General features: G+C 42.9%; 2 protein-coding genes and 1 long non-coding RNA gene across 3 annotated transcripts; 2 read left to right on the top strand and 1 right to left on the bottom strand.

Annotated features, from left to right (window-relative positions):
* Positions 1 to 1053: 1053 nt before the first annotated feature.
* LOC132468677 (desmoglein-2-like protein) lies at positions 1054 to 16818 on the bottom strand. Its single transcript, XM_060066435.1, has 3 exons — positions 16576 to 16818; positions 2857 to 2975; positions 1054 to 2545 (listed from the first exon to the last, which is right to left on the bottom strand). Exon 3 carries the CDS (start codon positions 2070 to 2072, stop codon positions 1188 to 1190), a length of 885 nt encoding a protein of 294 aa, XP_059922418.1. The 5' UTR covers positions 2073 to 2545; positions 2857 to 2975; positions 16576 to 16818; the 3' UTR covers positions 1054 to 1187.
* On the top strand, positions 10871 to 13666 carry LOC132468538 (uncharacterized). Its single transcript, XM_060066270.1, has 3 exons — positions 10871 to 12943; positions 13052 to 13201; positions 13448 to 13666. Exons 1-3 carry the CDS (start codon positions 12167 to 12169, stop codon positions 13664 to 13666), a joined length of 1146 nt encoding a protein of 381 aa, XP_059922253.1. The 5' UTR covers positions 10871 to 12166.
* On the top strand, positions 13684 to 15015 carry LOC132468679 (uncharacterized). Its single transcript, XR_009528251.1, has 2 exons — positions 13684 to 13787; positions 14160 to 15015. It is a non-coding gene; the product is annotated as an uncharacterized LOC132468679 (long non-coding RNA).
* Positions 16819 to 23330: the final 6512 nt, after the last annotated feature.

Genomic DNA, 23330 nt, shown 5'->3' on the forward strand with positions numbered 1-23330 from the left:
CCATAGACACAGCTAACCATTGCAGACGTCGCAGAGCCTAAACAACGTCAATATTGAACCAAGAAACATCATGTCAAGCCTAAACGGTTACGTTATAGGTTAAAATTATTAATCGATTGGAAATATCATTGTTATACATCGGGCGTTTGTCTGTGGGGACCCCCGTTTATATGGCTAGAGGCTAGGTGCTTTCTACAGGTGTACTCCCGGTAGAAGCTAAATGCTAAAAACAAAAGCCGCGTATACATGGACACATCTGATTAGATTAGAAGTGGAAGAACTGCTCAATCGGAATAGAAAAGGATCATATATATGCCTCAATCGGAATACATACTGATCAACACTACGAATGGTAATTGTAAAAAGACACACTGTGTGAAGATGTTGTTTCGTTTTGATAAGGAGCCGTGTAATAAGTGGAATAATGTATAGGACGTCGCCGGTCTATACATTATAATAGACCGGTGAAAATAATACCCTTCAGGGCAAAGCAAGACACCTCCGCTTCGCATCAGGGTCCGGTTCACCCTGTTGGGGCTTATTTTCCCGATAATGACCGGCGTTCTGTACAACATTATCCCTTACATATATCATATAAGTCCAGACCAACATTACAGTTGTGCGTGAGATACATATATGACTTACGCTTACCACTTTTGTACATGCCATATATACAGTACATTCGGATGCATGATAGGAAAAGATCTATCCCAATTAGAAATCTAATCGGATCAGAAGAGTCCATGTAAATGCCGCTAATGTCCAATAGTAATTAGGGACGAGGGAGGGCAATTAGATTCATTCAAACCACTGCACCAGTCATTCACACCTCATTCACACCAGTCATTCACAGTCGTAAGGAGATTTGATTCATGATGTTTAGTCGAGCTGGCGTTGACTGTAAGGTTGATGTTCTTTAAGTTCTTTTAAGATTATTTGAAGTTGAAGTTCTACATAAATGTAAGATCATTTTCTGCATGACTATTTTGAGGGTTGTTTTATTTGAGCTCATGTACCAAACATACATTTTCTGTGGCTGTGTCCCTGCACACACACACAATTTAACATTTCTTAACATCTATGTGGCTTTACTAAAACATATTTTCAACTCACCGCATTTTCTTCAGGAAATGCATTTTCTAGTTTCGATCACGTTTTTACAGTAAAGGAAAATAAAATATCAATATCTAACACCCATACAATGAGTTGCCGGCAATTGACATGGAAGATGCCATGCACTGATACCCATGATCTACATCTACTACAAGCCTGATATCCTCATGCCTTTGGCTGCTAGATCTGTTTTCCTTGCTGTTGCTCTGGGCAAAGTCAATACCCCCCGCTGCCTGTCTTCCACCTGAGATATACTCCATGTGTTGATGGTTACTGTTGAATAGTGCTACACTTGGCAAGCTTCCATCAGTTGGCCCTTTTGCCAGCAGGGCATTGCACTGGATCTGTGGTTGAATGAAGCAGGCCACAGGTATCGAAGTGGTGGAGTAGAAGATGGGCTGCTGTTGCACCATGACTAGCTGATTGGCGGAAGGGAGCACAGCCATGCTAACAGCGGCCCGAGGGCCTGGTGGTGTAGCAGTGTTACTAGTGCTTTTGAGAGTGGACGATGCGTAGGACGGATAAACGGCTGATGAAGTGCTGTTGCTGTTGATGTGTTTGACAGCGGATGATGTGATGTTGCAGTCGGCGCTCTTGACAGTGGATGATGTGGTGATGTAGCATGTATTGTCGGTTGACGATTGTGTAAAGTTAGTGCTGTTGGTGATGATGTCATTGTTTGTGTTAACTGTTTTTAACTCTTTGACTTCAGGCCTAGCTGCCCTATGCTGAACCTGCCTAGATTCAGCCTTGAGCTGCCCTGTTATGTGTGTGAGAACAGTTTTATGGGGATTTGGAGGATGCAGGGGTTCTGGTAAGCACATTCCAGCCAAAGTCTTGAACTTCCAATCCAGGTCGTCTAGGAACTTCAGGTCATTGTCATATTCCGGGAGGCTGAAGCAGCAGCCTACAGAGCCAACTGAAGAGCCTTTTCCTTCATAGTCGTAGACCAACGGCATGTCACTTGCAAAATGGCTATCAGGCGAATGGCTAGCCCTCTGTGAAAAGACGGCAACAAAATGTTACATACCTGTTACTATGTATAATGTATAAATGTATAAATCCATGTGGTATGTTTCTGTATTTTTACCAACGTTTACCTTTTACCTATTATCAAAATGGGTGGCTGGGCTATAGCAATCCCTCACCTGTGAGTAGTATTCATATACATACGTATTTGAGAGGGCAATGGCTTCAGAACAGGACTCACATCTTCCTTTGTAAATGAAGTCATATCCCACCGATGGGTCTCTTTGTTACCTCTGTCTATTTTCAAATTGCCTAAAGACTTTGACTTAGATTTCATGCTATTGGCCAGTTGGTAGTTGCCAGTCGTCGTATTCAACGTTATATTGGATGTAAAGTTTCTGGCCATGTGGGCAAAAGGCCTGGCATCTGTTTTCAGGCTCAGAGAGCTCAATGGAGGGACATCCTGTAAATCAAGACAAGAAAAGTTCTGTTTGTTAAAGAGAAAATAGATAAAACCACTGTTTACCTCGATAAACTCATCTGGCTAATAATGTTGGTAAAAATACTTATTTGAGTGAATCAAATCTAAGACTTGAAATGTTTATCTCTGGTCACATGACAATCTAGTTATGTTGTTTCTGTTCAACCGACAGTACCATGTTCATATCTGAAATTTAGTTATTGTTAACTTAACAAATAATACAGATGATAAACAGAATTTTGACTTGAAAAAAAAAGGAAAAGAAAAAGTCTCAATAGTCCACTTGTATTGACCTTGTCCTCTCCTTGGCCCTCTGTGTGGTAGGCAATCAGATGTTCTCTGGTGTCATAAGGAAGTTCAGTGAAGGTCGCAGGCACACCACACAAACAGGTGATCAGTGTCACACCTACAACTGCAACAAAATGGCCACCAAACATAGAAAAACCTTAGTACATACTACAATACCAAAAACAATGTACTGCAGAGTGAGCAAAAAATGCCAGTGCTACACTGTAAAAAATGATCTGATCAATAAGTTATGGTAACTTATTTATTTCAACAACTCTAACTTAAAATAATGTTTTATGACATTTCAATTCAAATGTATGAGTTTTCAATCTTCCAATTTAGGTTCATAAGTTACTTCAATGAATCACAAATTCCTGGTGCTTGAATGAACTTGCCATTTTAAATTGAGTGGGGTGCAACTGGCGTGTGCGTAGGACAGCTCTTTGCGCATGTGCGAGTCCAGCCTCGAGACGTTGAGATTGAATTTGAAGTTGGCGCCAGCCACCTGCAAGCAGTCGAGACGGCTTTTGGTAAGTGTTCGTGTTTATTTTGTCAGGGTGTGTGTGTTTCCCTGTGTTTCCCTCCTGTGTTGATTACTGTTCCCTCCCCTAATGTGTCTCAGCTGTTCCTCGTTGTGTTTGTTATTTAAGCCCTCGTCTTTCCTTTGTTCCTTGTGCTGTCATTGTGGTTTGCTGTGGTTAGTTGTGGTTGTTAGTCCTGCGTGTTCCGTGTTCCCTGTCGTCTCCCGAGTTCCTTGTTCCCTCTCGAGTTCCCTGTTGTCTCCCGAGTTCCCTGATTCCTGTGCCTTAGCCTTTAATAAAGTGCTGTTTCCTGAAATACCGTCTGCGTTTGGGTCCTACCTGCCTGCACCCGCCACCCCCTAACAGAATGACAGCACCAACATTGGACCCAGCGGACGATCAAGTTAGCCGTGAGTGGGAGGATTTATTAGTCTTCTTAGATAAGGCAATAGATCGCTGGAAGGGTTTGGGGTACCACCCGGTTCCTCCTGGTACTCCAGCTCCCGCATTGACTCCGGTCCCCGAGCCCTGTCCGGTTCCTGAGCCCACTCCTAGCCTTCCAGAGGTGGACCGGCCTCTCCGCCTGCTTGAGGTGGTCCGCCCTCCGCTCCTGCCTGAGGGGGCCCGCCCCCTGCTCCTTCCAGAGGGGGACCGGCCTCTGCTCCTGCCGGAGGGGGTCCGCCCTCCAGACCGTCCAGGGGAGGCACGCCCGCTCCTGCCTGTGGGGGCCCTCCTCCACTCCTTCCCGAGGGGGGTTCCCCTTCAAGGCCTTCCACCGGAGGGGACCCGCCCTCTGCCTGGCCTTCCACCAGAGGGGACCCGCCCTCTACCTGGCCTTCCACCAGAGGGGACCCGCCCCCTACCTGGCCTTCCTGAGGGGACCCGCCCTCTACCTGGCCTGCCTCCTGAGGGGACCCGCCCTCGACCTGGCCTTCCTCTAGAGGGGATCCGCCCTCTACCTCTCCTTCCTCCTGAGGGACTGAGCCCTCATCGTCCTTGCCGCCGGCCTCCTGAAGGGTTCCGCCGTCACTCTGCCTCTGCTTGCCCCCCAGGCCGTCCGCCTGAGGCTCCCTGCCATGCCCTGGGGCAGTTTTCTGGCCGCCCGCCTGACGTCCCTCGGCTCTGCACCAGTCCATTTTTTTTTTTTTGATTCCCCCCTCCTGGCGCCCCTCCACCCACCCGTTTTGGGTTTGACTTTCTTTGTTGTTTCTCTCCTGTGTTGATTACTGTTCCCTCCCCTAATGTGTCTCAGCTGTTCCTCGTTGTGTTTGTTATTTAAGCCCTCGTCTTTCCTTTGTTCCTTGTGCTGTCATTGTGGTTTGCTGTGGTTAGTTGTGGTTGTTAGTCCTGCGTGTTCCGTGTTCCCTGTTGTCTCCCGAGTTCCCTGATTCCTGTGCCTTAGCCTTTAGGCTTGAATAAAGTGCCGTTTCCTGAAATACCGTCTGCGTTTGGGTCCTACCTGCCTGCCTGCACCCGCCACCCCCTAACATATTTTTTGATATTTAGAATGTGCGTCGATGAAGCAAATAACTTGATTAACGTTAGCTATCGTTCGATATGCGCAATACTTGTGATATCATTTTAGCAAGGCACATTCCGAGTTGGCTGGCTAATGTTACCTTGTTAGCTAACGCTAGCAAGGCAGACATGTGCACTTGCCCTTCTACTGTCTATGCACTTGCCCTTCGGCCCTGAGTAATGTTAGCTGCCTGTCGATCATGGCGGCGTGGCCGCTAGCTAACGTTAGCAGTCCATTGTTCGTAGCTTGGTTGTGCAAGTTCATTACTGTTTGTTTTACTGAACATCGATCACATTAGCTACACGGATAGCCAGATAGACCCACTTGTCGTGTGTGATTGTTTTAAAATGAATGAATTCATGAAATGAGAACTGAATTATTTTAGATTGTCTAAACAAGATAAACTACTTTAAAGACATTCTTTGATGAAAATAACTGCTGAAACCACTAACAAGGACTGGTGAATAGTACTGCGGCCACTATCGACTAATCTAAACGCCTAATTATAGTGTATATCTACGTATATATAGTATATTTTTTAATACGTAATATAACGCAGGTGCGCAAGGCAGCCACATGAGACGCCAACATTGTTTTCAACCGCTCGGTACCGTGCCGTATTAATTCCCAAGTTTTGAAAATAAGTATTTTAAGCGAATAAGCGATGCGGTTTTTGATTTGTTTATTTGGTTTTGAACGAATAGTTTTGGATGCATGCATCGGCTTTGAGTTGGTTTGTTACTTTGAAATCGCATACGCTCGCCACACACGCACGCGCGTCATATCAAAGCAGTGAAGGCGGGGGGAGGGGGAAGAAAGAGGATAGCCGATTAACCAGAAGGGTGCGCAGAGGCACATATTTGTGTGGAGGTGAATTACAGTGAGCCGTTTGAGACGGGAGAACAAAAATAAATAGGCGGTCAATAGTAAAAACGACTCGTTGACAAAAAAAATTGCCGTCAACTAATCGCGGCAGCACTAGTGAACAGAACACATGTTAATAAGTTCACTGTATTTTGAACTTGCATAGCAATGAATCATGTCATGGTGACACTACATTACAAAGAACAATCCAAAGCTTAATTAGTCAAAATAATGAAGTGAAGCAATTCATAAATCCAATTTGTTAGTTAGACTTAACTAGAAATGTGCTCTTGTTCACTTTTGCAATTCACATCACTTAAAGCGTTTCTTCTGTTTTGTGTATTTCAGGTGCTTTGTGAATTACCAGGCTTAGCTACACGTTAGATGAAGTGGACTTGTAAGTTTTGCAATTTTGCCTCATACAAGCAAAAGGCTATAGTAAATCATTACAAGGACAAGCATAGACGTGGAATAACAGTAATAATAGTTGTATTTACCCTAATTGTTTTACTGTCTTTCAATCCCATGTGGAACTTGTACAACATTTGAAGTGCCACAAACAAGGAACGAGTCCCATTGCTAAACTTCGATGTGAACTTTGTAGTTTTTCAGCGCCAAGCAACATCAAACATTATTTTCTTCATTTAAAGAGACATTTGATAAATAGAGAGACTGTGAATTGCCCGTTTGTGGGGTGCTCTTTTAAATCTAGAGTAGCCTCAACTTTTACTGCTCACAGAAGCCGGCATCATCAGGCTTCTACATTCAATCATTTCAAACCTGAACTTATTCTTCATTGTCTCAGTCAAGATTCTGTCAATGATGAAGAGGATAACTTTGATTTAGAGTCACCAGATGTTTCAGTGACTGAACCTGACTCTCAGCCTACACAGAAGTCAGTTGACCGCCGAATTGCATCCCTTTTCCTTCGACTGCAAGCCGTCCTTCATGTGTCAAAGTCTGCGATTCAAGAACTTGTGGATGATTTGTTTGATATCGGAGAACGTGCTGGAAAAATAACTAGGGAGTCAATTGAGAATGTTTTGAAGGAGCATAATTACTCATCTGAGGAATGTTTGACATCGTTGACTGAAGCATTTCAAAGTGCTAACCCACTTAATTTGCTTTCAAGGGAAGGATCTTTAGGCACCGACTACAAAAGACAGTCATATTACAAAAAGAACTTTAGTGTCATTGAGCATGTCGAATATCTTTTGAACAGACAAGAAAAGTCTCATACTGTTATCTATATCCCTATTCTAAAGTTACTTTCCAATCTTCTTAAAAGAGAAGAGGTACTGCAAGCATTAGCGAAAAACAAACCAGTTGAACAGTCTGGCCACTACAAGTCTTTTCTGGATGGTGACTTCTATAAATCGAATGGAATTCTCTCAGGTCAAGAACTAAGTGTAGCTATTACTTTGTATATTGACGACTTTGAAATCTGCAATCCGTTGGGCACATCAAAAAAGAAACATAAAGTCTGTGGTGTGTATTGGGCTATTGGGAATTTACCCTCTAGGTACAAGTCAGCATTGTCATCAATCTACCTTGCTTTACTGTGCAAGGTTGAGCATGTCAGGATTTATGGTTATGATAGTGTTTTGAAGCCACTGATTGACGATATTAAATGTCTTGAAACAGTTGGTGTGTTTGTAGACAAACGTGGGTGTAATGTTAAAGGCACCATCTTGTTTGTTGCTGCTGACAACTTAGCTGCACATTCCTTAGGTGGTTTCCAAGAGTCGTTTAATGTTGAGAAGTTTTGTAGGTTTTGTCTAGTTAGTCGTAAAGACATACAGACGTGTGATGTTAGAACTGGGAACTTTGTCATTTGATGAAGCTGTAAATGTGTTGAAGCAGAGTGACGTTGCATCCAGGGCCGGATTAACAAATCATAGGCCCCTCGGCACAAATGTCTGAAGGCCCCCAAAATTCTATATATATTTTTTATTATTATTTTAACACACAGACATAATGACACAGAGTATTTCCAACTCAAACGGGAAAGCACTGCTCATTGCAACAAATACCTATAACTTCACTAAGAACTTTAATACAACTTTAATACATGACATGTTATTCAATGGAAAAATAAAACAATCAGAGCTGTTTTTTAAATGAAAATAATGTAATATAAGCTCTCCTCTCCTGTCTGCCCCCACCCCATCATCTTAGAAAGGCTTTTTACAGGCCCTCCTGTTCGCAAACTCAGTCACAATCTCATCAAAGTCCAAGTCCCTGACAAGCTCAGACTCGATGGCCATGAGGGACAATGCGCAGAGGCGTCCCTGTGTCTGTGTTGTGCGGAGTTCATTTTTAATTCGTGCCAACTGCGAAAACGACCTCTCTCCTTCACAATTTGTCACGGGCAGCGTCAAAAAAATACGGAGAGCTACGAAAACGTTGGGGAAAGTGGACTGAAGACTACATTTCAACAGTACTTGCAAAAGATTTTGAGGAGACTTATCTTGCTCACTCTGCATGAAGCATCTGAACTGAATCATTTCGTCAGTGAAGTTCTCATCTAAATCTGACTGGTATGAAGTGCGAAGTTCATCCGCCTGTTCACGAACACTGCTCAAATCTTCGGTTCCTAAGTTCAATAACACCCTAAATTTGTCACAAATGCTGCGATATGCGTCCATTCTGTGACCCAAACAGCTGATCAACTTGTCAACAATGACATTGAATGTCGATACCTTAAATCGCTCCCGTCCTTTAAGTGTAATTTCGTGCTCTGTGCATTCGTCTGAAAATGCGTTGCGCTTCTTACTACGCTGCAGCTCATCTTGGTATGACTGACACACACCGGGGATACTCTTAGCAAAACTTTCAAAATGGTCAAACTTCTCTCGAAGAGATATAACCCATGATCGCAAAGACTCGAGAAGGCGAATAGCTGTCATCAGATCAATGTCAGGCCTTTGTAATGACACACTTGTAATTTTGAATCTGCTTAAAACACAGTTCCAAAACTGTGCCATCAATGCCATGTCAAGACTACCCAACTTAGAACACAACGCTTTTGCCTCATCGCGTGTGTCACGTTTCTCATCCATATCAGACGACATGTTCCTAAGAATATCCCTGATCTGTGCATAATTCCCACAAAGTGCCTTGGATGCATCTGCACGGCAACTCCAACGAGTAGATGATAGGGATTTCAGTGTCATGTCAATTTTGATATCTTCATCATTAAAAAATGTACTCCATCTATGAGTAGAACCTGCGCAAAAGGCATATAGGGACTGCATTAGTTTAAAGAAACTACGGGCGTCTTCACAGCTGTCATCTATAGTATTAGCACCAACCAAATTGAGGGAATGTGCTGCACAGGGTATATAATGGATTAACGGCTTTCTTTCTTTCAGGTGAGCCTGCAGCCCATTATAACGCCCCGACATATTGCTAGCGTTGTCGTAGCTCTGGCCTCGACAATTGGCAATATCTATGTTTAGACTATCGAGCATCGCTAGAACAGTGCCAGCCAGACTTTCCCCCGTGTGACTTTTAATAGGCTCAAAGCCAATGAATCGTTCGGTTGTTTTACCTTCTTCACTAACAAACCTAAAAACAAACGTAAGTTGGTCGATATGTGAGAGATCAGGAGTTGAGTCCACAATCAGAGAGAAATACTTCGCCTGCTGTATCTCTGCAGCTATGCTTTCACTTTTTCACCCATTTGCTGAATCAATTCCTCGCACGTAGTGGATGAGAGGTAAGATGTAGTGCCCTTACCCTTCTGCCCATACTTGCTAACATGCTCAGCAAAAAAAGGATCAAAATGAGTAATGACCTCTAGAATGCCAAGATAGTTGCCATTATGTGGAGAACCAAGTAACTCATCATCACCACGGAAAGGCAGCCCTCGTTCACAGAGAAATTTTATCACAACAATCACACGTTTTAAAACTTCTCGCCAGTAGCGTTTCTCACCCTCTAGCTCCTGCACTAACCTAGCATTTATAGTTCCCCTACCAGTGACAGAGGAGCGCTGACACAATGCTAACATATTAGTCATATGCGGCAAGCTTTTCTCGTGGTCACGCACACGTTCTGGGTGTTTCCAATCTGAAAATCCAGTAACGAATTGATTTTTCTTTGAGGAAAAGAGCATGCACGCAAAACAAAACACATTCCCTGTAGAGGGCGAGTACAGTAACCATTCCCTTGCAAGTTTATCACGATTGGGGAGATGACAAGTGAACAAGTCATTGGTGAGAGAGCGGGCTTTACCTCCTAACCCCCCATCGCGGAGGGACGCAGGGTATGTGTTCCTTCGGTTTTGGAAAGCAGTAGATCCTCTTTCGGTGAGAACAGAGCAAGCCTTTTCGTTGAACGCGCCCCATAAAGCCGGATCACACTCTTTATGCATCCAATCTTCTACCTGAGATTCAGAAAAAGTACAGCAGCTACTAGCCGCAGACTGCGGCCAGCTACTACAGCAACCAGCCTCAGGAGGCAGCGGTGGTGGGCTGCTAGCATTTTCAGCTCCCAAGTCGTTGACAGTTTGCATTTCAAGTTGCTGTTGCGGTAAATCATCTTGCTCAACAATACCGGTGTTGGTGGTAGAGTTGTGTTTGACGAAAAATTTGTCAATAGATGGCACACTTTTTAAAAGTAAAGCCTCCCTTCCTTCTTTTTCTCTCTTCCTTTTACGTTTGCTACATCCACTTTCATTCATTTTGGCTAATGGCTAATAACTGACTGGCAGCAGTGTGGTAAAAAAATTTGCGGGTACAACTTCAAAATATCATCGTGACGCAAGCTAATGGTTACGTTCATTATATTTAGGTATAGTGCTGCAGGGCAGTCAAGGCAACATAATGTAGTAGAGAAATATTGTCGGGTAGTTACTTTATTTGTTAACCAATAAATCACATAATTTTGTTGAAATGTAAAATAAATAAATACATTCTTTTTTTTTTTTTAAACGATCTGCAAGGCGGGCCCCCTCTATGGACGGGCCCCTGGGCCCGTGCCCAGAAAACCCATTGGCTAATCCGGCCCTGGTTGCATCTGTTGATGGTGTGAAACGAGACTGCCCTCTCAACAGCCTGACAGGATTTCACCCATGCACAGGCTTTCCACCAGATTTCTTGCATGATGTGTTGGAAGGGATTGTACCTGTAGAACTAAGTCTGTGCCTTGTAGATTTGATTTCAAAGAAGTATTTCACATTAGAAGAGCTCAATAGTGAAATACAGAGCTTTCCTTTTAAATTCTCTGATAAGACAAACTGTCCCCAGAAAATTCCTTCAACTTTTCGAAAGACTGGAACTGTAGGTGGTAATGGCCACGAAAATTAGAGTCTTGTGCGTTACCTTCCCCTTATCATCGGCCACCGTGTTCCAGAAGGAGATCAAACATGGGAAATAGTCCTTGAACTGAAAGACTTGGTTGAGCTCTTGGCAACTCCATCTTACATTTTAGACTCACTTTGTTATTTGCAGTCCAAAATATCGGATCATAGACAGTTACTACTGACAGTTTTCCCAGATTACAAGTTATGCCCCAAACATCACTTCATTGAGCATTATCCATGCCTAATTCAAAGGTTTGGACCCTTAATAGAGTGTTGGACAATCAGGTTTGAGGCTAAACATTCTTTCTTTAAAAAGGTAGTGCGTGATGCCAATAACTTTAAAAACATTCTGCTTACCCTGGCCTCAAGACACCAATTTATGCTTGCATATTATCTTGAAATGCCTAGCAATTTCAAGCCTGAGACTGAGACGGCAAAAGTGACTGATGTCTGCCTGGAAGTCTTAGATGGTGGTGTTAGACTAGCAATCTTGAATAGATTCAGTGATGTTGACACAGTTGGACTGACCCCTAGTATCTTCTTAAATGGAACGCAGTATTCAAAGGGAATGATACTCTCTGTTGGAAGTACAAGTGGACTACCAGACTTCGGAAGGATTTTGGAAATATGCATTGTGCTGGCTGGTCATGTTTGTTTCATCATTGAGCGTTTTACGACTTTCTACGTGGAGCATTTGAGGAGTTACCATCTCGTGAAAAAAAGCCCTGCTGAGTGTCTCTTGGTGAAACCAGAGGATCTCAATGACTACATGCCACTTGTGTCATACTTCATCCAGGGGCGCCACTCCCAGAACTTTCTTGCTTTCTTGAATTAAGGTTGCGGTAAGTTTGAGTGTGCGGGTATCTGTTGTCCGACAAGTCGTCACTGTTATCCTGCATAATTAACCCTCTTGCAATGTTTCCAAATCTCTCTAGCAGCAATCCAGGTGTTGGATGTCCTGCAAAATAACATCTAACAGCCTGATCCAAAATAATTAACCCTCTTGTGTTTTACAAATCTTTCTAGGAGTAACCATTATTTTTGTATGTATACAGGGGATGAAACCTTTTTCCTTCTCCAATTTCAGGTTGAAGTGATCCACGATGCTGCTGCGAGTTGTCCTCTGTGAAACGGATATCAGACGCCTTTCCATCGAAAACACCCCCCAGAGTGTTGAGGAACTGTGCGAGGTGTTGCGTGCAAACCTTTACCTGAGAGGTGGATTTATTTTACAATTTGAGGACCCTGCGTTCAAGGATCAGCTGACCAACCTGACCGACATCCGAGACCTTCCTGAGGAACGAGCAACATTGAAAGTGTTGTTCACAGCTGATGCAGCTCTCTCAGTTTCCACATTGTATACAGCCAGCCTTCCATCTCTCAGTAGTGGGGAATCTGACTCCCAGCAATGGCCTGAGCCCTTCCCGATTCCACAGTTCTCACATGACGTTGAACTCACGCTGCAAGAAGCAAATAGAAGATATGCAAAAGATGGATCTGTGATGGTGATTCCTAAAGGTATGAAAACCGATATCCTGGACACACTTGCAGACAGCATGTCAAAGATTAGTCCTTATCCTGAGAGGCAACACTACGAGAATGTTGCAAACGCGCTTGTGGAGAAGCATCAAAGTCTCAAAGAGCCAGGTTCTGGAAAGGGTTGGTACGGCTGGTTCCACAGCCTGAAGTTTAAGCTCGGAAACTATCGGCAGAAGTTAAGTGCAGCTGGATGCCCAGAGGTGAGAGTCAACAAAAGAATAGGAGAAGATGCCAAGGGATCACGTGTGAAGAAGTCAAAGAAGGGCGAGGTCCACTACTGTCCAGATCCCCCTGAAGGACTGAGTGCTGAAGACATGGAAGGGAAGCAGAGGATGATTGAGGTACATCATATACACGCATACACATCATACCTACACGTTGGTTTTGTGTTTGTGAAGCCTACTATTTTGTCTTAGTATGTGTCCTTGTGCTTGTGCAATCCAATCCAGGTGGAAATGCTGAAAAAGGACCTGGATCATCAACAGATAGAGGAGCTGATGTCTGCCACATTCTCCAAGCGCAGAAAGGAGATCGTAGGGGATCAACCTCTCATCGGGGATGTCATGACCAGATGGCCAGCCATGTTCTGTGAGAGACAGGTATCACAATAAACAACTCAGCCTGAGATTAGTCACTTAATCCAAATATGTTTGACCGGAAATCAATGTGTGAGCTTCCCTCCAGGAAGAGCTGGATTACATTTTTGCATTGAGTCTTGCAGTTAATATAACTGAGTGGATGAAAGCCTTTGACAAGACAACCTTAGCTTACCAAATGGTGATTCTATGCTTTGTATATCTGTTCTCAAAGCTCTTAACCTTTTTGTCTTTTTTTTGTCTCCTCAGGTTCGGGCGGAGTTCAAAAGAATCGTAAGCACAGACCTTCTTGAGTCATTCCTCAATGGACTTGATGACCTGGTACCAAGACTGCTTGAAGTGTACGAAGCTGTGACCAAGTCGGGGAAGAAGCCTGCACTGAAAGCCATTTTAGACTGTGTGAAGAAAGATTTGAGTAGACGAACTGAGAATTCTAAAATTGGGCACCAGGTGTTATGTTTGCAATAAAATCTCATCACTGCTTTTATTTGTCTTGTAGAACACAAACGAAAGGAAAAGGACTGCTGCTCTACTGGGTCTGCCACACTACCTATCCGAAGACCCATCCGACATCATTAGGATGTGTGATGTAAGATCTTTTTCTGTCATGCATAATAGCACACATACACACAATCTTTAACACAGATTGTATTAGATCCACTCATGGGGGGTGATAAAGTCCTGTGGCAGCCAAATAGTGGTGATGTGGGGAAGAGTGAGGGGCAGAATGGTAGTGATGGGGAGGAGGAGGAGGGATGGGTAGAATAGTGGTGATTAGAAGATTAGCAGTAACCTCTCAGCATTGCACATAGAATGCACTTGCACACTTACAACGGAAATCCCAAGGAGACTCTTATTAGCCCGAAAGCATGTCAAGGTTTATGATGACAGACTTAAGTAGCTTTGCAGCGCATGTACTTCTAGACCCAAACATTACCACAATTTTTTTCTGTTTTTCAAGGCCCATGGTGAGAGTCTGGCTGCAGCCATGAAGGGGATGCAACTTGGCCTACTGATAGGCTATGAAGGTGACAACCAGGATGCCTTTCCAGAGGTCTTCGATGTGGCAGTTGTGGTTGAAGAAAACATTGTGCTACACAACTTCAAGGATGTGCCATCCAGCTTCACCATGCTTCTGGGGATCATCTACTGCGTTATCCACGAGCCATGAAGTATTCCTTTGAGTTCCTGCAGAGGGTAGTGATGAAGATCAAACCAGATGAGGCCTCTGCCAGAGTCCACGGTGTCCGAAACAAGCTCCTGAGGTATAAACTGTAAAGCATGCCCCACTCGGGAATGGAATGGTAATGCAAAAGAAATGACGTGATTTTGTGTTTTTGTTGTTTTACTGTTGTAGTGTACGTTCATGCACGCCAACACCCAGAGTGGGAAACTACTGTTGTAGTGTACGTTCATGCACGCCAACACCCAGAGTGGGAAACTACTGTTGTAGTGTACGTTCATGCACGCAAATGCCCAGAGTTGTAAACTACTGTTGTAGTGTACGTTCATGCACGCCAACACCCAGAGTGGGAAACTACTGTTGTAGTGTACGTTCATGCACGCAAATGCCCAGAGTGGGAAACTACTGTTGTAGTGTACGTTCATGCACGCAAATGCCCAGAGTGGGAAACTACTGTTGTAGTGTACGTTCATGCACGCAAATGCCCAGAGTGGGAAACTACTGTTATAGTGTACGTTCATGCACGCCAACACCCAGAGTGGGAAACTACTGTTGTAGTGTACGTTCATGCACGCCAACACCCAGAGTGGGAAACTACTGTTGTAGTGTACGTTCATGCACGCAAATGCCCAGAGTGGGAAACTACTGTTGTACTGTACATTCACAAGCTTGTGTAGCTTTTATTGGCTTAACATTGGTTTTAATAAAAAAAAAGTTTTTGTACTCAAATTTGTGTTTTTGTAGCTAATTGTTAAGTGAAAACAAGACATTATTTTAGATAATCTTAACTTGATAAGCTGATTCAAAGAAATTACTTAATTGAAATTACAAGGTTGAACCCACTAAAGAGGATAAGCGTACTGAATGCATATTGATGAATAAAACACATTCTTAAATTTAAATTACAAGTTGAAGCCACTAATGGGGTTAAGTAAACAGAATACACATAAGTTAGTTCACTTTATTTTGAACTTGCATAGCAAAGTTGAAACAACAATAACTGTTCAGTCATGTTGACTCACAGAAGGTAATTCAAAGCTTAACTAGACTCAAAATAATGAGTTGTTTTTACTTGAAATTTTAAGGCAGCTGGGAAACTTATAATTTTAAGTAGAACCAAGTAGATATTTTTTACAGTGTAGTTACTCCATGTTGAACCATGTTGCCGACACTTATTCATCTCACTTTCTGAATCTACTAAAATAACAGATGACTTTTACGGACGGGGTCTATGTCGCAGGGGGGCATAGTGTTTTGTTGGCCCAAGAGGACAGCTAGGAGCCTACGGGGTGAGGTACCATGGGAAGTAGGAGAGGAGTTTGCGGGTGTGTTGTTCCCTATTAATAGGTGAATAGGATGGGAATGAAGTGAAGAGCGATTGGAAATAATGGAAGTAGACTGTGGGAGGAGCCTGAGTTCACAGTGTGTGGCCAGGAGCAAATGCACTCTAGACCAGCCAGAATCGGGAGGGCCGCCTTCCTCAGTCCAGCAGGTTGATGACTTTAAGGGTTCGGCCAAACTTTGATTTCTGGGTTCTGATTCCTGCTTATGTATGTTTTAGATTTAGATTTAATGTAGATTTTTATCTGTCCAGCATTTTCTACTTCATTGGCAGAAATAACTCTGCACAATCGTTGGTGTTGTTTGCAGGATTCCCGCAGACACACACACACACACACACACACACACACACACACACACACACACACACACACACACACACACACACACACACACACACACACACACACACACACACACACACACACACACACACACACTATGGCCCTAATCTTTCAGCCAGTGGCAGTGTCAAGTTATTAACCTGGACAACAGTAAACCAAATTAAGTCCTCTACATGTGCGGCAAGATGCAACCGGGCGCGAACGCAACCAAACATCTAAAACTACTTTAGGTTAATTGTAATGGAGTTCAATAGGGTTAGCTGCCTGGGAAGTCAGTATTAGCGAGAAAAGAGAGAAACACTATAATACACCTTCATTCTACACCAGCATGCTCTGTTTTGCGGAAACATTTAGCATTCATTTGCGTTTGGGGAAAAGTCTCTTACATTGGACTGAGCTGTATGAGTTTTATAGGTTACACAAAAAAAATGTCCAGCTTCCAACATCTCGTCTCAACTCTAGAATTTTTTTTTTCATTGCCACTGATTTTATTTGACTGCTATACTCACAAAGTAGAAGCAGAACTCCGAGGAACAGGACCATTATTCCGGAGAGCCCAAACTTAAACGATGAAGGTTTAGCTTTGATGGCAGCACTTCGACCAACACATATTTTTTCCTCAACACAAGAACACACATTCAGATCCAGGATTTGGGTATCGGGGCATGACATCCCCTGCTTGTCACGGATCGTGAGCCCTACAGTGTAGCGGCCGGGCCAGATGGATTCAGAGGGCGTCAGGGTAGCGCTAGTATCTGTGATAAGAAAAAAGCTTCTTGGGTCGATGTTGGCAAAACGCCAGAAATTTTGCAACATGAATAAACATTAAAATCATGAAAAGACATGTGATGCGTCAATAAATCAATAAACGACAATTAAATTAACCAGTAAACCAATATTTTGGGATTATTAAAATGATTAAGTAGCTGAGTGTAATACTTCCCCTTAATGGCTGGTTCAGACTACACAATTTCAGCCCGATTTTGCCCCGATTTGTTCGTCGCAAACAAATTTGCGAGTCGTAGAGGATTTTGAAAAGTCAGCGACGAGACAAGGTCTTGTAATGTGACATGCTTGCGATATGCGATTTTTTAGCCTGCAACGTTCGAAAATGCCACGACGAAAGTTTGGCATGCCAGAAATTTGGGGGTATCGCATGACCTATAGCCTACATTGTTGACATGGAGGGAATCCCGAGAACAGCTGGAGCTTACAGGCAGTGTTTACTAACTAGTAAAGAACTAACTAGTAAAGTAAAGACTAGTAGAGATGCGCAGTTGGCGGACACGTGAATAATCCACGGGTTGGGTGGATTGCGTGAAAAAGTAATACTTGGAGGAATTGCGGCGATTCGCGGTTGAAATAAATAAATAATAAGTAGGTTAACATATTGACTAGACAAACGGCAAACTGACAAATTTGACATATTTTTCTATAATCTCCCTGCTTCGGAAATCTCCGCCCAGCGCTCGTCCGTTTTCCATAAGCATTCTACTGTGCGATCAGCCCTGCTGCGTATGTTCTCACACATTGTTGAAATCATATGCTGGATGCTTTATTCTTTCTATGTGGCTTTTAGTTAATGATCAGGCTTTAATAAAACTACATTGGCTAAGTTCGCTGACAGGCTTTTGTTGGGACGCGGAACATGCAACTCAAAATCGGGATGACATTACAGCTCATCTGCGCATCTTTATTAATAATAATTCATAATATTTATGTAGCGCTTTTCAATGACCCAAAGACGCTTACAGTGAAGGGGGGGACCTAACTCACCACCAGTGTGTAGCACCTACTTGGGTGATGCACGCCAGCCAATCTGCGCCAGAACACTCACCACACACCAGCTTGAGAGTGAGAGAATTAATGAGTCAGCCAAATGTACAGGAGGATTATTATGGCCGTATTACTAACTGAGCCGCGTATCTACTTGCTAAACTTTACTGCACTACGCAGTGGACCGCCATCATAATGCCTATAGGAACTCGGGATCCATTGTTATCTACACTTTGTTGCTGTGTGTATCGTGAACGATACAAAGAAAACTCGCCTTTGTACTTTTTGCTTGAGCCATATTTTTGCTTGTGAGTGAAAATGATTAGCCATCTGATCAACTGCAACTATCACAGCTGATCACGCTTGTAATATAAACAGAGAGGCATGGCGGGAGTCACGTAACCATGACAACCACTGGTATCAAAATCATTTCAGTGTGGAATGTGGATGCAAAACATTCCGAAAACTATATGAAAACGATAGTTTAATTTCATTGCGAATGTGCGTTTTTATATTTACCCGGGTTAGTGTGGAAAGGGCCTTACAGATTCTAGAGCATCGCACCCTCGAATCTTGTAGTTTGGCCAGTCTTCCGCCGAGACAAGGCCCAATTTCCTGGCTCTGTGATCACATAGTGTGACAGGTTAAATCGTGAAGGAATATCTGAGAATCATGTAGTCTGAACCAGCCATAATTGCTTAGAGGATTGGCCGCTCTTTTAAGACCCCTGGTTCATTGTTGATGTTGTCTATGTCGAGCTGCTAATCAGCCATGATTCTTTCCACCTCATCCCCTCTCGCACATGTTCTGAAATTGGGCAGTTAGTGAGCCATTGACATCCATTCTATTCAAACAAGTGTTTAGCAGCTCTTTATGGCTGTATATTAATTTCATCTAACACAGGTAAGTGCATAGAAAACTTCCCAGACTATATGTTGTTTCTAATAATAGCACCAAAGAACGGAATAATCTAAAAGTGTTGATTCTATGTTTACATGCCACTGCGCATGCTCAGACATACGGACACAGCAAATCGATTTGCTTGAACAGTCTAGATAATACATGTATGCATGTGATATTGAAATGCTAGGTGTATATCATTAGGAATCTTTATGATTCGATTCAAAATTAGATTCTTAATTCAAAACAATTTCTTATTAAAAATCGATACTCAATTCAGTATATTGGTGTGCATATACACTGTGTCGAAAGTAGAGTCGTGTTCAAATAAAAAAACATATTTTCTTTAATCTTTTTTTTTCTTTTCTTTATTTTAAATCCCCGAAAATAAGTTTTGGGGATTTTTGGAAGTTGGAAATTCATAGAAGATAAGTATTGTTTGTCTTACCTGGGCTCTGCATATTTTTTTTCCCCTACCCCTAATCTTCAATCAGAATTCAAACTGTGTGTCTTCTAGATCTAAGTCTGTGAGCATGGGCAATTAAACACATGATCAAAACATCTGCATTTGTTTGTGGGGTCTATTGCATAAAACGACCTATCCAGGGGCCCGTTTCAGAAAGCAGGTTCAACAAACTCTAAGTTAAAACCTTAACTCTAGGTTGACCAACTCTGAGCTGTAAAACTCTGAATTTTCGGTTTCAGAACAGGTGATAACGCTTAGTTCAATCAACTCTGAGTCAAGGTAACGCTGAGTGAAGCTCGTGCATGAGGATATAAAAAGCCCTCATCAATGGAACACAGATAACATGATTCACCATGGCAACAAGTACTAACAAGCCTCGATCCTCCTACTTCTCCCCAGCGGAGTTGCAAATCTTAATGACTGCATATGCAGAAAGCGAGCATATCTTTTTACTAAAAAGCAATACTATGGCAGCAGCCAAAAAGCGGGAGCTCGCGTGGAAAAAAAATAGCTGACCGAGTCAGAGTATTTGAGAAAAAGAAAATGTTTTCTCTTGAACGTTCCACTTATTCAACAATTATATTCCATATGTGTGTTTGTGCACACAGGTGCAACCCAACAGGCCCCAAACGGACTTGGCTGCAACTAAAAATGAAATATAAAAATGTAGTTCAAACAGATAAGGTATAATTTAAGTACAAGCAATTGTGATGTTGTTTAGCCTGCCCTCATTAAACAGCATTTAGTGGCTGCATTCAACATGTGATAGATATATTTAAGTAATTAGGGAAATCTGCTAAACAAAGAAAAATCCCAACACTGCCAGTATTTAAAATTGTCTATATGAAAGCAACACCTAAATGCCTTTTATACATACAAGTCTCCAAATTTGTGTTTTCTGGTTATCTTAAAATTTGACCTCCATTATAGCCAACAGAAAAAAGGCAGAGTCAGTTAGAAATGATTGAAGCATATCATGTCTCTAACAGCTCTTCCATCTCGTGCATCAGGATTATTATCTGGATCATTGGGGGAAAGAGTAGGACCTTGTTCTCCTCTAATAGTGGCAATGTTGTGGAGAACCAAACATGCCACTATAATGTCACAAGCCCTTTCCGGGGTGACCCTGAGCCTACGAAGGCACTGGAACCGGGCCTTGAGTATGCCGATGGTCATCTCCACTCTGGCTCGTGTCCTGCAGTGAGCCAAGTTGTAGTGTTGCTGTGGGCAAGGGTCAGGGTCAGGGTAAGGGGTCAGCAGATAGCGCTGGCAGGGGTACCCTCTGTCTCCGAGTAGATAACCATCAAACTCTCCTATGATAATACAAGATACACTTTATTGTTTCAGTTGTAATAGGAGGAAACAAAATATTGATCATAGGATATAACTATATACTGGATATATAAACTATATATATATAAACTCACCACGGGCAAATCTGGCACTCAGTGTAGACTCACGAAACATTCGTGAGTCATACACAGACCCAGGTAATTAGCTGTATAGTGAAGCATATTTCATTTGGAATGTTAAAGGCTACTATTTAGGCCTACCTGTACATTAATGCTGTGGACAGATTTCCTATTCACATAATCTCCTTCATTTATTGAAGGAGCTATGATAGGAATGCGAGTGCCATCTATGCAGCCAATCACACCTGGAAACCCTAAAATATATCAAATTGACTGATTAGTGCTTCAAGTCTCAAAGCTTTATGACATAAATGAATTACTGCTTAGACTGATACCTGCAATTCTGTGGAACTCTTCTTTGAGAAGTCTGGTGGGTCTGTGACTTGGGAACACTACAAACGTGCATAGTAGCCGTTTCAGTGCAAGTGTCACATTTCGGACAGCCCGACAGACAGTTTCCTTGGACACATGCTCTGCATCACCGACGTTATACAAAAAACTGCCGTTGGCAAAAAAACGAAGTGCAATACAAAGAATTTGCTTGGAACTGAGCGTGTCCACGATGTGTCAGGTGAGTGATGTGAGGGCTGAGAATATTGTTTATATAAATTATTGATGATGCAGAGAAACGGAAACGCTGAAATAGGTAGCTACTCATCAGGGAATGATAAAACATCCAAGTATCTGCGCCTCGACATCAACTGGCTCTTCAATAAAAGGACACGCCATGTCTGCCACTGCCTTCAGTCTGCAGGCTTTAACTTAAGAGCAGGAGAAACTCGGGGTTAGTTGAACAAAACCTGCCAGCGAGCAGGTTAGGTTCACGGAGTATGTTGCCAGGGTAACTGACTCAGAGTAAAGCTGAACTGGCTTTGTGAAACTGAAAAACCAGAGTTTCCCTCATCTCAGGGTTAACTAACTCAGAGTTTTCACAAAACCTGCTTTCTGAAACGGGCCCCAGGACAGGTTGTATCTGCTTATTTCTGTTTGAAAAAAACATACACCCTGAAAGGGGTTGAGTTGATGTGCTGAATTAACTTTTGACACAGAAAAGATCAACAATTAATCTGAAGTATTAGCAAGCCTTCCAAATCCTTTTATGGTAATTTGTGCTTATTCAATTAAAACTATAATTGATTTAGTCTAAAGCATATTTTAAATGGAGGGTTCCTACCAGTGCGTGGTTCAAGACCCCATAATCCTGTGGTTTCTTTAGGTACAATGCTGAAAAGAAATGGGCCACCGTTGGGCTCTGCATCGTTGTCCGTTGCTGTAACTATAACCAGTGTAGTGTTGGAGCAGATGTCTTCCAGGTTCTTGGTCAATGTGGGGCAATTGTCGTTGGCATCTGCCACATGAATTGCTATGGTCCCTGTTGCTGTTGTGGTAGAAATTACTGATTATATGCTATGGTAAACTGTGATTATTATGAGGTCTTTTATACCTAATAGTGGAAAACACACGGTGCCTAGGTGTCTGGGCTTAGAACAGATGGAGCCCCCCCTAAAAGGAGCAGGGCTATCTTTGCTGACCATTTGTTGTCTATTTGCTGACCATTCAGGTTAAGATGGATTTATGACTGAATGGAGGCAGACACCTCAAGGAGAAGCTGCTTTATTTGTGTGTATAAAAAGACGCCATAGTTTGTGAACGGCAGTGACTCTATAGATCCACTCCGCTGTTGTCGTTGTTGTTTTTCTGCACGATAAAGTCTTTTGTCAATTCTTGCTCCGGACCCCTCGATTTCTTTTGCACTCTCTCTCTTAAATTAGTCTAAGTGTTTTATATCTCGATTAATCTCCGACATAATTGGCGTCACGACCAGGAGGAAATAGGGACTCGTCAGCTGCCGGGCCAGAGGACGGGACGCGAACGGATCATACGACCAGAGCTCAAGGGTAAGTTGTCTTGCCATATATAGGATAGAGTCGTTTGATCTGTTCTTGCCCCGTCTGAACGCCGAGCAGCAGGTAAAGTGTCTCTTCGATCAAACGAACCAAAATTATAGATAAATGAGAGAGTGAGAGATACGGGGGCTCCGGGAGAGATTGACGTGCGCGCACATACCAAGACGCTTTGTGGCTCCCTATTTTGACACGAGTTGTTGTTATTGGTGTTTTGGTGTTTTGTTTAAATAGGCCTTCTGTAAAGTCCTGTGGCTGTCTTCTGAAGGAAGGAAGGACAGTGCAGTGTTTTGTTTAAATAGGCCTTCTGTAAAGTCCTGTGGCTGTCTTCTGAAGGAAGGAAGGACAGTGCAGTGTTTTGTTTCTGTAAAGTCCTGTGGCTGTCTTCTGGAAGAAGGAAGGACAGTGCAGGTCCGCAGGTCGGTTGAAGTAGGCCTACCTGTTGGATGACTGAGAGTATCCCAGAAAGCTGGGTTGGAATTCATTGCCGTTGATGAATTCATTTTTATTTGAGAAGGGCTTCCGTGGGATACCGACGGGTGAATTTTAGATTCTTTGCTTGGACCAGTTGGACTGCAGAAAAGGGGGGATTTTTAGATTCTTTGCTTGGACCAGTTGGACTGCAGAAAAGGGGGGATTTCTAATTCCGGTCTTGGTATCTTGAGAAAACGGGCTTCTCGCACTTTTGAATAGATAAGTTTCTTGGTTGGAGTACCGCATGAGTTGGTATTTTGAGGAGTTTCTTGTTTGTTCGTGATCTGGTCGAGTGTGTATGTGATTAGCCATTATTTTGAAGGAATAGACTA

This window comes from Gadus macrocephalus, chromosome 12, assembly GCF_031168955.1.
Source record: "Gadus macrocephalus chromosome 12, ASM3116895v1".
Classification (NCBI taxonomy): Eukaryota; Metazoa; Chordata; class Actinopteri; order Gadiformes; family Gadidae; genus Gadus; species Gadus macrocephalus.

Bases quoted from the DNA above. Each gene is read 5' to 3' on its own strand.
- LOC132468677 (XM_060066435.1), bottom strand. From the start codon at position 2,072: ATGCCGTTGGTCTACGACTATGAAGGAAAAGGCTCTTCAGTTGGCTCT.
- LOC132468538 (XM_060066270.1), top strand. From the start codon at position 12,167: ATGCTGCTGCGAGTTGTCCTCTGTGAAACGGATATCAGACGCCTTTCC. The intron at 12,944-13,051 runs GTACATCATATA...AATCCAATCCAG, and splicing joins GGAAGCAGAGGATGATTGAG to GTGGAAATGCTGAAAAAGGA. The intron at 13,202-13,447 runs GTATCACAATAA...TTGTCTCCTCAG, and splicing joins CCATGTTCTGTGAGAGACAG to GTTCGGGCGGAGTTCAAAAG.